Raw genomic sequence first — 15,204 nt, forward strand, 5'->3', positions numbered from 1 at the left:
AAAGAAAGAAAAAGTTTGTAGGGCCCTATTGTTCAAAATGTTGAAATTGAGACTTATTTTTTCACTGAAATAAATGTTTTTGTAATTACACAGAGAGTAAAGTACCGAAAAAAAGGTACCGTTGGCTACCGGCACCGAAATTCAGGTATCGATACCGGTACCGTACCAGTTAAAATGTGAACGGTACCCAACCCTAATGAATACAGACCTGTCCAGAGGCAGGTAGGCGTTGAGAATGGATCCAGCCATTGCTTTGGTACTAGCGTTGTCACTGATTGTCCCCAGACTGACGGTGCCAGACTCCCCGCTCAGACTGCAACGCTCCTTTTGAACATCAGCTTGAACCTCCAACCTGAGAGACACAAACAGCACATTTAAAGCCTCTTAACTGATCCAAATGTTTTCACATGCAATTTGTCTCTGTTCAGACCAATGTGTGAAAACGGCAGACGGCAAAGGAAGTCAAACCGCATTTACATGTTTTCAAACAGCTGTTGAGATTTTTGTATTCACTGTGGTGTTTATCAAATAACTAGTGGTTGACTAATATAACCGCCAAGGGCGAAATTTATTTTAATTTTTTTAATTACCAGCCAGGATGTTTTCCTGTTTGGCCATGTTAGAAGCTGCCTAATAACTGTAATACTTTATTCAGTAACACTTTATTTTAACGACCAATTCTCACTATTAGCTAGTTGCTTATTAGCATGCATATTACTAGCATATTGGCTGTTTATTAGTACTTATAAAGCACATATTAATGCCTTATTTTGCATGACCATATTTTAGATCCCTTAAATCAACCCCAATACTAAACTTAACAACTACCTTACTATTAATAAGCAGGAAATTTGAGGCAAAAGTCAGAGTTAATATCTAGTTAATAGTGAGAATTGGTCCCCAAACTAAAGTGTGACCCTTTATTCATATACTGTCAGCATTTAGCAAATGCATATTTTAAACAAGTCTTTGAATATTTAATAAACATTTATGCCTGGTTCACAGACAAAGCTTAGATTAAGCCATAGTTAAATTAGGACATTTATGTGGCTTTTATAAATGTACCTTAGAAAAAAAAACCTCACTCGTGTGCATCTTGAGACAAATCAATGACATTTACATATTTAAAGATATGTCAGTGCACGTTTCCTTCAGTTTAAACAGCCCAGACATGTATTTTAGTCTGGGACTAGGCTTAAGCCTTGTCTGTGAAACCGCGGGAAAATGTGACAAATCTCACAAACTTCTGCAAATCCAGCTGTTAGATCTTCTTGTGTGCATTCTGTCCATGTGAAGGATCTTCCATCTTCCTCTGCTATTCACTGTTGCCTGGCTATATACTGTGTTCATGAGTGCCACCAATCATGGTTTTATATAACAGCAGAGGTTCTGGGCATGAGACCAGAAGCATGAATCTTATTGGCTGCCTAGTTTTCTTGCAGTGCAATGGAAAAGACATTTAAACCGTTGCGATGTCCAGTGTTTCTCAGCCCTGTTCCTTTTACTTTTTGCATGTCTCCTTAATCAAACACACCTGATTCAGGTCTTCAGCTCATTAGTAGAGTACAAGACCTGAAATGGATGTATGAGAGACGCTCGACATGTGCAGTGTTGGGGGCTCCAGAAACACTGGCCTGGACAGCGTGCGAATGTTCCTGTCAGTCTGAACAGACATATTAACAGCCGTTTGTTCAAACTGAAATATTCATCAGTCTTTTTGGATTGTGGTGGTGTTTTGCATTTTGAACTTTAGAGTATGCCCACATTGTACATCACACTTAGATTTAAAAATACATGTCCCTTAAAGACCATTTTTGGCCAACGAATGCGCACATAACATGTAGACACTGTGTCACTGACCTGTTAAAGCAGTTGACCATGGCACTTCCTGACAAGCTGCCAGTGATGCTGGCCCCGGCGAGGGCCATAGTGCTGGCGTTCTCGCTCAGGTTGTCCCTCATTGCTCCAATACGCTCCATGTGGCTCCCGCTGGCACTCAGGCTGCCCGTCAGACCCCCCACACTGCCCTCGCCGATGCTGGGGTTATGCCTGGTCTCTGCTACCGAAGTGGTGTCTGATAGAAGAGAATGGATAGAAAGGGGTCATTACAGCAGTTCATAAAAGTGTGAAGCATTCTGGAAAAAAAATTAAAAAAAATAAATAATCCGTAGTACAGTTCCAGTGTTTGGTATTTGAGATTTACACTACAAGCCTGATTAGAGCCCTATGATTTCCGTGAGGCAAAAAATGCAGACAATTGCAGTCATAAAAATGGAATTTACTGTATAAGGCAGAATGTCAATTTAAATCAATCAAAAGTACAGCTGTACAGTTAATGAAGTTACGGTATGGATTAGTGTGTGCAAATAATAAATATAAAGTTTGCAAGTTTCTGTGTAAATGAATGGCACAGTTTCATCTCCTACTCAGACTCAAGCATGCGTCACGCTCAGTGTTTTCAACATCTACTATATGTCTCACTGTATGAGGACGTGAACATGAACTTCATCTCCAGAGCTGCTCTCAGAGCCACAATATCACAATTTTTCACCCATGTTTTAATTTAAACGTAAACCTCATCATTTTGTTTGCCAAAATTCCATTTGATTACATTTTACAAGACTGTTAAAGGTTTATGCATCTTTTTGATTATCAGCATTTTTGAAGTTTTAATGAACTCAACTGATTACACATCCTTTTTGATTATTCAAATTTAAACCATTAAAACAGAATCCAGAAAAACGACAACAGAAAACACGTTAATTTAGGAAAAGGCAGAATTTGAGAAACCGGATTTCTTACATATAGCACAAACATGTTTCTAAACCTTTTGCCTCTAGCTCACACTGTACATCAGGACAAAAGCTACTCGTTACCAGAGTTACATGAGCTTCACGGGAATTATTTGGTGTTTGAGAAACAAAGCTACTTGAACCTTGAGTTTCAGGAGTTGTGTCTGGAAAAGGATAAACTCAAAAGTCTCTAGACATGGCTCACCTTCAATGCAAGTCTGTGAGGGGAGCAGTAAATCTAACACTTTTTAGCACACTCCGCTTTAAACTAGAACACACTTCACACGTTTGCATTAAACATGAGCGAGGAGGAGAGAAAGTGTGAAATGTGATGGACAACTCTTGGGGGGGAGACAGCCAAGACAGAGACTGTAAATTAGAAGAAAGAGACTGAGAAGGACAGATTCTGAACGCTTTTAAACACTGTTTGGCTTCTCAGCGTGTGACATTGAGCATTATAAAGGTGTTGTGAATAGGCGTGTGTTTGCATTCAGTGAGGATCACTCACCAGTCACAGCGGCTCCGGTGCCCACGTTCATGTCGTTCTCGTCATCAAACTCGATGCGCACGCCTTTACCATTCCCCGCAGACACGCCGCAACCACCGCTGCGGCACAGAGAGATGGGCACCACACCGTAGACATACGCCAACACGATGGGCACTCCTATACCTGCACAGACACACAATATAACACTTACACAAAACTGCAACCTCTAAACCAGATTATCAATCAGATTTGTACTTCCTGATGAAAATACCATTCACACCAAGGACGATAACTATAAAGTTTTAATAACCATTCTAATTCAATGAGAATAGGGAAGGCCACTATAACAATAACAAAAAAGGGATGATATTGTTGGAAGCATTGTCTGAACAATTTTTCCAGGCGATGAACGATAAAAACACTGACAGCCAAATAGGCATGGGACGATAACCGGTTTCAAGGTATACCGCGGTTTGGAAAAGTCACGGTTTCAAAACCACAAAATTTTTCCGTTATACTACGTCTATATTTTCAAGCCTCCTGCCATTGTTTACGTCTGTTAAAAATCACGCATTTAAAAAAAAACAAAAAAAACTTTGCCACTGTTTGAGTGTTGTACGGAGAGACCGCGCACGTGTGTGTGTGTGTGTGTGTGACACTCGCGCTCTCTCTTTCCTTATGTCGTGATATTTTTATCTAAGGTTATCATACCGTCAGAATCTCATACCGGCCCATGCCTACAGCCAAACACACCGATGGCAGACGACAAAACTGCAGCTTGTGTTTATTACGAACAGATCATTATCGTGCATTGGGTGGTTGGTTGGTGTTTTAACACCATGCCAGCTCCCTTGGCTATTTTCATGGTTAGTAACAAGTTGAAATAGTATAAAGATCAATTTCAAAACCTGTAGACTCTAAAACAGATTCAGGGTTGTGTGATTCTGGAATGTCCTTTTCAGCATTGTTATGTATGATCTGATCCCAGCGATTACTGAAACTAAAGATGCGACTTCATACAGCTTGTTGGTACACTGATTCCGGTCATTTTGCCATTTGTTGAGGATGTCATATACTATAGTACTTTTAAGATCTGTGGGTTTTATGAAACACTTTTCAAAATCTGTGGAAAGTGCTTCTTTAGCAGCAGCGTCTACTTGTTTGATTCCTTTGATTCCACAATGTCCAGGTTATTGTGCATTCGTGTGGACACTACTATACTGTAGTTATTCTAGTTATGGTTCTTGATTAAACAGTCTATAGTATTACATTTTTAGGCAAGCTTAATTCTAGGCTTTGGCTGTGCAGTGTTAAGCCAACTATAAATAGTTGCATGCTGCAATAAAAATGCAGCATGCAAATATTTACAATGAAATCACAGTCGGCTACTTTTTAAACGAATCAATGTGATATTTTAAAATGGTTAATCTTTAATTATACAGCAAAAAATGTCTGATGAGTTTCAAATGCAGTCTGTATGTTAAGAGGTCGGGGCTGAATTAATCGCCAACATTTAATATAGGTTTATGGGTTTAGAACAAACAAATGATTCCTTTCATAATAGTAAAAAAATATATATATACAAATCATAAAGTGAATCATTAGACAGAAAAAAGAAAGAAGTCTGCTTACCGACAGTGACCGCAGCAACCACCGGAGACACGATCACTGACAACGTCACCCCGCCGGCTATGACAAGGTTTCTCTTGTGCTTGGAGATGTCCTTCCCCTCATAACGATTATGAATCTGAAGCAGATGGATTTAAAGACTGAGAGTGAGTAAACACATATGCTCATTATTCTTGATTAAATCACGCTTTGGTTACTCATAATGCTAGCATAATTTCCCACTGGATGATCTAACAAGAGTCTCTTGCAGATCAAACAAGGCTGATAAGTGTGCGGTAAGACATGTAGGTTGTCATATTTCATAATGCAGTGCTCAGTTAGGATTCAGGTCAGATAAACAGACCGTTATGGAAATCCCTTCATAAGGAAATTCAGACTGAACAGCACATATCTGAAGTGTTATTAATCATTGTACAAGTGACCCAGTTTGCAGTGGATTAATCTGGTTCAGAGACAGGCTGCATATTAACTCACGCAAAACCAAATCCTTAATGCAGTACACAAATTATACTACATGACTGTTATTTGCTGGACATATAAATCTTTAAATCTATTAATACAGATGCAAGAATAGCACTTGTCAAACTGATTTCAACATGCTGGCACCAGTTTCTAAAAGCATTTATAATAAGCAGTGTTCTTCTAGTCAGATAAAACGAAGGCCCTTATTATCTTGTAGTCATGACAAAGGCATTTGGAGAAACTGGTTCACAAAAGAAGCGGTCACAGGAAATGCTGCCAAATTAAAAGAAATGAACTGATGACTATTTTTCTGCAATTTAGCCCAGGCCATGTGCCAATGAGTTCAATCCAAGTTACGGTTGATAATGCAGTACTGTAATGGCTTTATAATGATTACTGATGACTAAGATTATGCACTATTATCAGGATCATTAGCATCCATTAACATTATTAAAATATATGCGGGTTTTGTACACACAGGCAAAAAATAAGACAACATGCAATATAATTCATATGACTAAATATTCATAGTATTCATATTAGTAAAACTTCATTATTAAAACTAGATGAAAATGAGTTTCAGTTTGAATGGTCAGATCAGATTTGAAGCTGCACAATATATCAAAATAAAATATATAATTGCAACATGGCTAGGTGTGAACACTGTAACATTGCTAAAAATGCAAAAAGCAAGATTTAAAATATTAGTATTGTAATTTTACAGGTTTACTATAACATTTTTATTACCGTTTTAATTACTGTTTTTATTTTACAGTATAATATATAATAGAATTATTATTTATTATCAGAAAAATCAGAATTTTATTAAGGGAACCTTTTTGAAAGGGTCACATACCGTGGAAATGTGGCCTATGAAAACTCAAGTGGAAAGATTAAAAACAAAAAAACTCTTACTGATATGGTTATGGTTATTGAAAAGGATGGTTTGAAAGTCTTCAGAGTAACTCATTTTTCAGCTATTTAAATTTATTTTCTATGCAGATACACACCCCTATAGAATCACCCAAACATTCTAGAATTAATAATTCATTCCAAATAGAGCTAGTCATCTGGTGAAAATTACTTTATCTTTTCATATTGCAAATATATATTGCAAAAATATTTTTTTCCAATATTGTGCAGTCCTATTTTTTTGTTATTCATGACATGTATGTGATAACACACCTACTGAAATAAGTTCTGCATTTTAAATACTAAATGGAAAGCCACGTTTCGGGCTAAAAAAAATGCTTCAATGTATACATTTCCACAATGACAACTATTCTTAGTTGTTAAAGAAAATCTCTTGGGCTATGGACCCGGTGTAGATTTACCAAACATGACTGTCTGAAAATTGAATCCAATTTCATACCTTGCAATCAGTTCAAAAGATTGGGTTGAAAACAAACAAATGAAAACCTCACCCTTGATTCTCAACATTCAAAGCCTGAGTGTTTGTATTAGCCACCCACCTTTCTGCCCACATACACAGGAATCCCAATGATCATTGCAGGTACGGCAATGCCAGCAATCAGTGCAATGCCAACCGGAGCGCCCACAAGTGTGCCCAACTGCCACAGGATTTTCTTCTTCCTGCTCCAAGGCTTCTTACCCCAGAACGTGCATCCTGAAGGACTGTGTCAGGAACAGAGAAATAAAACACCGAAATGTAACCTTAGCACAAAAATAATTCTGACGACTTTAACTTTCATCAGTTCTCACGTAGTGTCAATAATTCTGTTAAACTCAGATGTCTGAATTATGTCATTTGGCCCTACATTGTGAACACTGCAGTGGGGTTCAGGACACTGACCTTAAGTAGTGCAGGTCAGAGATCTCCTTCATACACAGCCAGCAGAACTCACAGCCACACACAGCGCAGGTCATGTGATTACAGCTCCCATCGTTCATCTTGATGATGTAGGCCGCACAGCGGGGACATGGCTTTATGTCATCGGCTTAGAGAGACACAGACACAGCAGTTAAAACCACTGCTTGTTGACATTTATGAGATTTAGGGCGTTTTCATACTAGGTTTGAAGATTTGGTACAAACCACAATGTGTCATTTGATTAGAGAGCATTTGATTTAGGAACAAACAACCAAAGTAAAGGCAAAAATTACTTACTCCTCATGAACAAATAATTTTAGTAGCTTTAATAAAAATCAGTGTATGTTTGTATGCATGTTACATTTGATTACTTTACCAAATTTTCTGTAGTATTTCTAACCTAAATACTGTTAGACAGACTTACCTGAAAAACTTTAAAGCACCATTTATTCGTTCTATCGCTTGTCATTTGTTTTTTTTGTTCCAACTGTTTACTTGTCTTCAATAAGTTTGAGTACTTCTTACTTGTATTAGTTGTAGGGACTACTAGTTTTTCATATTTCTTTATTAAATAACTTAAAGTTATTTGAAAAGTTTCTGTGAGACGTAATTTCACAAACAGCATGAGTGAATCAGTGAATTCACTCTCAAAATGCGCAAATGGCTTCAAATCACCACATCGTCTGTATTATAAGCGAGCTGCACGCTGCAGTTGACACAAATTGTCACTTGCACAATCGAGGCAGTGTAGCATCATTACTAAAGTTTATAATTTGCATTTCTTAAGTCTTGCCAGTGTTTAGACCATTTGCGCGGTCTCCTGCTCATGCACACTCAAAGCGTGCACACATAAGGCCACCTCACATAAAGCTCACGAAATAAGGCTTGCGCTGTGTGTAAGCTATTGTGCAGCAATTGTCCCATTGTAAACACAAAAATGCACTGCATGAACATTTAGGTGAGATAATCATATTTTTGAAGAATGTCTCACAATTGTTTGTAATTATGGGATACTTTTTTTACTAACAAATAGCACCAATATGTCTCAGCTATTTATACATTATAAAACATAAGCAAACAAAAAATTCACTTGAATCATATCTTAGCCTTTAGTTAGGCCCACAGCTGACATGACAGATATTACAAAAATAAAATGATCCAAACTCTGATGTCAAGTCTGCACCAAAAGCCCTAGTGTGAGAACACTTCTAGTTGACAGATCCACTGGATTTGAAGGTTTGTGTATATGTGTTTGGTGGGCTCACCAGCAGCGCCGCTCTCCTGGCTGTAGCTGAGTGATGATGATCTGAAGGGTCTCAGCCGGAGACTCTGAGCTCTCTGCTGTCGGGCGGCGTCACAGGTCTGATTTGGGTGCCACAGCTGTTTACAGTGGTAACAGAACTCAGTCCCACAGCCCTCACGACCACAGGTAATCTTTGGACAGCTGGCACAACCGAAGGCAATGACTGCATACCTGTCAAACAGACAAACACTTTCACAGCTATACACGATGCATTAGCTCACACATATCATCAAGCAAGAAAATCTCTATTAGCATTACTACAGTAAACTAATTGTTTACTAATACTTCATGTTTGTTCACATCTCCAAACTCGAGTATGAGCAATGACTAGGGTTGTGACAGTGAGGAAATTTTCCCACCGGTTAATCGACGTGTAACAACACCGATAATACCGGTATCACCGTGGGGGCAGGGGCGTTCCCTCTTTTCCTCGCTTTCCTTCGCTTTTAAATAGGTTAAAAGCGGCATGCGCATTTTACTTTCACTTTCGAATTAACGGCAATTCGGCATCAATTGCTTGAATGCAACAACAAAATACAACGTCAAACTCACTTTAGCCTATATATAAAACATAGAACTTTTATTAACAAAACTAATAAAAATACACCATGCTATAGGACAGGCTATGCCTAATTTGTTATAAAATAACAAATAACTTGCATAAAGTTTAAATATGCATACAAAACTGGAAATAAGTAAACGTATAATATATAACCAATTAAATAAGAAAAAAAAACTTGCAAAATCACCTTAGATAAACGGCAAAAGTCAACAGGTTTTTTTAAAATCCAAAATACTGCCAAACAGGCGTTCGAAACTAAATCATCCGCGATCGTCTTGTCTGTCTCACCTCACTCTTCTTGTCAGTCAGCTCGACTCACTCTCCTCACTGGAGAAATTAAATCTGATCTGTGATGCGACTGTCGTTCGGCACGCTGCATTGAGCAGCTGCGTTCAGTTTTTAATTGTAGTGTCTGTTCTTTTATTGAACTAAATTATTTTTATAACTATAAAAAATCAAAACGACGGTGGGGGTCGGTGCCGCGGTGGGCAAGTGACGTAACCGGTGTTGCGGCTTAACAACGGTATCACCGTCAGCATCGTCTATCGCGGCAAGCCTAGCAATGACCACATTACCCAAAACAGCTGCAGCGATCTGTTAACAACATAAGTCGATGATGGTCTATCTAAATTAATAGACCTGCTAATCTGAACTGATGGCATCATCAATTACAGCAGGCACCGGCCATTGTGACCCGATCATTATTAATGAGAACCTATTGAATGAAGCTGGACGTTGTGCTTGTCTGCAGAGCTAATGGTAGTTGGAAAGTCACAAGAGGCAGATGGACATATCTGATACCCCTTTTCCATCAGCATGAACTGGGTGCTAGTTCAGAGCTAGTGCTATTGCCGGTTAAGAGTTGGTTTGACTAGCAAGCCTTCTAAGAACCAGTTTGTCTTTCCATGGGCTAGTGAGCCACCACAGAGCCAGGTATTACGTCACTGAATACATCTCATCTTTCCCAGCAACGCTAGCGCGGCAGTGCCAAACACAAACACACCATTAACAACGGTGGATGTTGCATTGCTATTGGTGTTCAAGGCTTTGCGAGCCTACACCGGCATCCAAACACTGGCTCTGAATCAGCACTTCTGAACCAGGTCTTGGTGGAAAAGGGGTATGAGAGACAGTGACAGGATCACTATGCTAAGTGATGTGTGTGCTAGACAGAAGAGTTACATAAGAGCCTTTAACACTCATTATCATGTGATAAAATAACACTAGAAGCTGAGAAAAGATCCTGATTGTGCACTACATGATCAGGCAGTTATTCCAACCACAGAAACAGGATCTCAAAACCTTATTAAAGAGTTTGCATTTGGATTGACAATTACACAACATAATTTGATACAAAAGAAGCTAACTCCATGGTGCAAACCAGATGTCATCTGGTCAACTGTCGGTTTTCCATCTGAGAAAAACCTCCACTACATTGATTTCCACAAACAAAATGGCCTTTGTTATTGGAGTTGCCCATATTTCTACATGACTGAGAGTGTAAGAGTAAACACAATGTTGGAGACATTAGAGACGTCCGATCTACAATGAACCCTAACAAAAGACAGCAATGTCAAAATAAGGACAGTGACAGCACCAGAACAAACGTCAAACAAGATTGCTCCTCCACAGCACAAAGAAAGCCCCGCACGCACCACACAGCATAAAACATGGAACAAAGCTTTTCCACTCAGACTTTTTTTTAAACACTGCATATTTGTCTTCCACGACTGCATACTCTCAGCCAGTCCTGCAACAATGCAGAATCAATGCAACTCACTCAGTCTGCTGTTCACACTCTACTAACATCTTATGGCCAGAAAGTGTTCAGATACTTTACCCTCATTCTGATCAGCGTGTCTCTCTTGGAGACAGTCGAGTCTACTTAATTTCAATTCTAAACAATTTCACTTTATTCACAAATAAACGATAACCCTATGTATATTTTTTCCTAGCTCAGGAAAAATGGCTTTAACATAAAAGAGAAATAAGAATATTCACACAGTTTGCACCTTTTTTGTCGTGTACATACACTACTTTTTAAAAGTTTATGCTCATCAAAGCTGTATTTATTTGATTAAAAATACAGTAAAAAAAAAACGAATATTGTGACACTACTACAGTTTAAAATAACCAGTACCTATTAGGGATGTAACGATTAACTGCGAGCCGGTTGAAAATCGATTCAAATATGTTACGATTCAAATCGGTTGAGATGCTAAACAAATCGCTATTCAATTAGGGGTAGGAGTTTATATGAATGTATGTCTGAGGGGAACTTACTGTCTTTAGAAAAGTTTAGATGGTAAAAATAAATAAATAAATAATCGTGAATCGAATCGAATCGTGAGATGAGTGAATCGCTACATCCCTAGTACCTATTGTAACATTTTAAAATGTAATTTTACTTTATGATGGCAAAACGTAACTTTTTAGCGGCCATTAAGATGTTTTAAAATGCTTTTTAAAGACTTCTCTTATGCTCACCAAGGCTGCATTTATTTGATCAAAAATACAAGGATCCTTTAGAAATCAGTATAACCTGCTGATTTGTTGCATAAGAAACATTTATGATTATTATCATCAATGTTGAAAATAGTTGTTAAGAAATAATTGTGTTTTTATAAGTCACTTTTCTCTGTTTCACAGTTTACCTGTATCAGATGATTGGCCCTCAAGCACTAAGGCTTCCAGGACCCTCAAGCACTAAGGCTTCCAGGACAATACAAAACCCCATTTCACAGATTTAGCATTTCAACAAATACCATCTTGATATGAGAAGCCATTTCTCAATTTCCAGAAATATCTCTCTGATCACCCATCAAAGCATATCTCAACATATATAACTGCAACCAAACCTGCCATTACATGTAGACTAGTTCTTGTTTCCTACACTGATGATGCACTGACACGTTTAAAAAGTACCTAGCAAAAAGTACCTAATTTCTCTAAGTGTCTGGGGAGAGCTCTTTGTCATGCACACAAATATACACACCCTCCAAAGTGACAGGTATAATAGTGCCTACTGAGAAAATATAGTGTAATGATTACCAGAAAGGTCAAGAGAAAACAGGCAGCTCAAAAGGTTGTGTTATCATTGAAACACAGGCACAGCTGGGTGCAGATCTGTGCAGAGATGAGTGCATAGCATGCTCTCCACTGGCCTGATAAAAGACTCCATTCAAAGTGACAGTGTCACCAGTGTCAGGCCTCCAAAAGTGCTGATCACAACACAATATTGTGCCTTTGGCTTGTGCTGATTTCAGATGACGTCCCAAATATACTTGGCAGTCCGAGCAGAGCAAAAAGAGATTTAACAAGAGAAATGCTGAATCCCTCCCTGACCAATAACTGCAATTATATTCAAGTTACAAGTCAAAACACTCTGGAGCCTCCTTTACAATTAATTATCTATCCCTTTTGCAACACATTCAAGAAGTACTTTTACACTATCGTTCAAAATGTTGGGGCCAGTAAAAAAAAAAGGCAATGTTGCAATAAATTAATCAAAGATGACAGTAAGGAAAAATGTTACAAAAGATTTCAAATAAATGCTATTGTTTTTAATTTTTAATTTAATGAATTCTGAAAAAGTATCTTGGTTTCCACAAAAATATTAAGCAGCACAACTGTTTGCTACACTGCAAAGCAGCAAATCAGCATGTTAGAATGATTTCTGAAGGATCATGTGACACTGAAGACTGGAGTAATAATGCTGAAAATTCAGTTTTGATCACAGGAATAAAATTACATTACAATATATTCACATAGAAAACAGTAAATTTAAATTGTAATAATATTTCACAATATTATTGTTTTTAAAGCATTTTTTATTAAATATATGCAGCCAAGAGACTTCTTTCAAAAACATTTTTAAAAATCTTACCTACCCTAAACTTTTGAACAATAGTACCGTATTGGCCCGAATATAAGACGACCCTGATTATAAGACGACCCCCATTTTTCCAGATGTACCTTTTGGAAAAAGGCTTTTTAAAAAACAAATCTTGTTTTTTCTCAGTAAAACACATTTTGTCTTCAATTATTTTCAGGACTTAAGACACTATTCATTTATTTTAAATATCATGTAAACACTGGTCTGACTTAAATTTCAATTACGCATCAGGTGTACTCTGACAAAAAGATTAAGACTGTAGATCGACTATGCAAAAGCCTGCTGTAGCTTGATTATAATTGTGCAGGTGAATATACTTATTGACTTGGCTTAAGTCAATTTAGGTAAGAGGCTGTTTAATAAATGCTCACACATTCACACAAAATGACCTCTACTTCTTCGAAGACTGATGTGCCTAAACAAACAGGCCACAAATAAGCAAATACACACACATGCAGTGATAGCAGCTGTGGCAACACAAAGCAGCTGTGGCAACAATCACAGCCATGCAGTTAAAACCAGAGCAGCCGTTTAGACCCAACCAGGGAAAAAATGTGTTATGGAAATTTCAACTCCTATCATGCTGCTATAGCAACAGGATGTCAGCATTGTGCTGTACTGGTGACATAATGCAACCATATCACAGAGGCCGTACAACGCATAAAGGTTATACTGTATCATCATAATACAGTGAAAATTCAAAACCATAAAAAAAAAAGTAAAAAATTTTTTTTTTTACTTGAAATATATATATTTTTATTATTTTATTTCAGCTAGTTGCCAGGGAAATGTTTGATGCAGTAATAACAAATTAAAACTGCCAAAAAAAAAAAAAAAAAAAAAAATATAAAAGTGGGTTTAAAAAAAAATATAAAAAAAAAAAAAAAAGAAAAAAAACCCACAACAAATTAACAACAATGGAAATGGAAAATATAGGCTACATTTAAAAAAACTAATGGAAACTATTAATAAAGACTATAATAGTATAATCCCAATGATACTAAAATAACCTACAAGTTGCACATTTTCTTAAAACTCCAAGGTTTCAAGTGTGTTGGGATTTAGTTGCCACAGCCATATCACCCTGCAGCCCAAGACTGGTTGCCCACTACATTAGGGCTGGGCGATAAATAGATTTTATCGATTAACTCGAAAGTGTAATTTACGTCGACTTGTTTGAATGAAAATCGGTTTTCTCTTTAACATCTGCTGACACTCTGGGCTCCCGTGGTTCCGAATGGGCTCAGCCCTCCCCCCGCGCGTTTGCCATAGAGATACACAAACAACATGGCAGCGAGCAGGGAAGAACTCGTTCCCAAGAAAGGCACAGTGTCATCCGTAATTTGGAATTGGTTCGGTTTTGCGCCGTCAGACGCAGAAAAACAACACCCCACTGAAAAGTGTGTTTGAAGTCTGTTGCTAGCAAAGGTAGCAGTATGACCAATTTACTGCAGCACCTCAAACAGAGGCATGCTGCCGAGTGAGAGAGATGTTGCACCCTACGAAATGAACAAGACCGTGGCAGCACAAGCACACCCGCCAAAAAAAACAACCTACAGCACTGTTACTTTTTGCGCGGCTCGCCAAGCTTTACTTTGTGGCTCGCATGGCAGTAAATAATACGATGATATGATCATGCAGTCAATACAGATATTTCATAAAAACATTAAAAACAAGCAGGGCTATAACATAACCCATTAAAAAAACTCACACCATGTCTACACCGGACACGAGTGGCGCGATCCGACAAATCAATAGAACCCAGTGATATTGTCTACACTGGATGCGGAGCAGTGCGGCGCGATGCGACACGATCCCCATCAGTAAACTGATGCCTCGTTCTATTTATGACGAACTGTACTGACACTACGTTCAGATGATTTGCAACTGTAGTGTCAACAAGTGTAGACAGACTTTTAGCGCAGTGGGGCGCGGCAAGACAACTGTCGCCGCGTCTGGTGTGTAGACACGGTCAGACAGTGTCTGCTCTATTACAAATAATTTATATATAAAAATAAAAAAAACTAAACCAGCGGCATTACAAGATGGAAATATAGACTAGAAAAGACATTTACACTTACTCTGTCGTACGTCCATGACACTGACTCACTGCGGAGTTGCCAGTTTTAATCTTAACAGCTCTTAACACCGAAAGTGCACTTGAATGGTTAGATACATGATGGGCTAGTATAAAAAATAAATAAAATAACTTAAGGTCTTTCCAGCATTAAGGTAATCCTGCT

The 15,204-nt window shown here is 38.1% G+C and overlaps 1 protein-coding gene across 3 annotated transcripts in view; it reads right to left on the reverse strand.

Moving 5' to 3' along the window:
- LOC107748363 (E3 ubiquitin-protein ligase RNF19A-like) overlaps window positions 1-15,204 on the reverse strand; it is a 41,243-nt gene that overhangs the window by 4,556 nt on the left and 21,483 nt on the right. For all 3 annotated transcript variants that reach the window (XM_016563135.1, XM_016563133.1, XM_016563132.1), the window contains exons 3-9: window positions 8,467-8,675; window positions 7,184-7,328; window positions 6,843-7,005; window positions 4,912-5,026; window positions 3,301-3,462; window positions 1,861-2,074; window positions 209-352 (exon numbers count right to left, since the gene is read on the reverse strand). In XM_016563135.1, the coding sequence (XP_016418621.1) occupies window positions 209-352; window positions 1,861-2,074; window positions 3,301-3,462; window positions 4,912-5,026; window positions 6,843-7,005; window positions 7,184-7,328; window positions 8,467-8,675 (1,152 nt within the window). The remainder of the gene's footprint in view (window positions 1-208; window positions 353-1,860; window positions 2,075-3,300; window positions 3,463-4,911; window positions 5,027-6,842; window positions 7,006-7,183; window positions 7,329-8,466; window positions 8,676-15,204) is intronic.

This window comes from Sinocyclocheilus rhinocerous, unplaced genomic scaffold (assembly GCF_001515625.1).
Source record: "Sinocyclocheilus rhinocerous isolate Xijiao unplaced genomic scaffold, SAMN03320098_v1.1 scaffold1281, whole genome shotgun sequence".
NCBI classification, from domain to species: Eukaryota; Metazoa; Chordata; class Actinopteri; order Cypriniformes; family Cyprinidae; genus Sinocyclocheilus; species Sinocyclocheilus rhinocerous.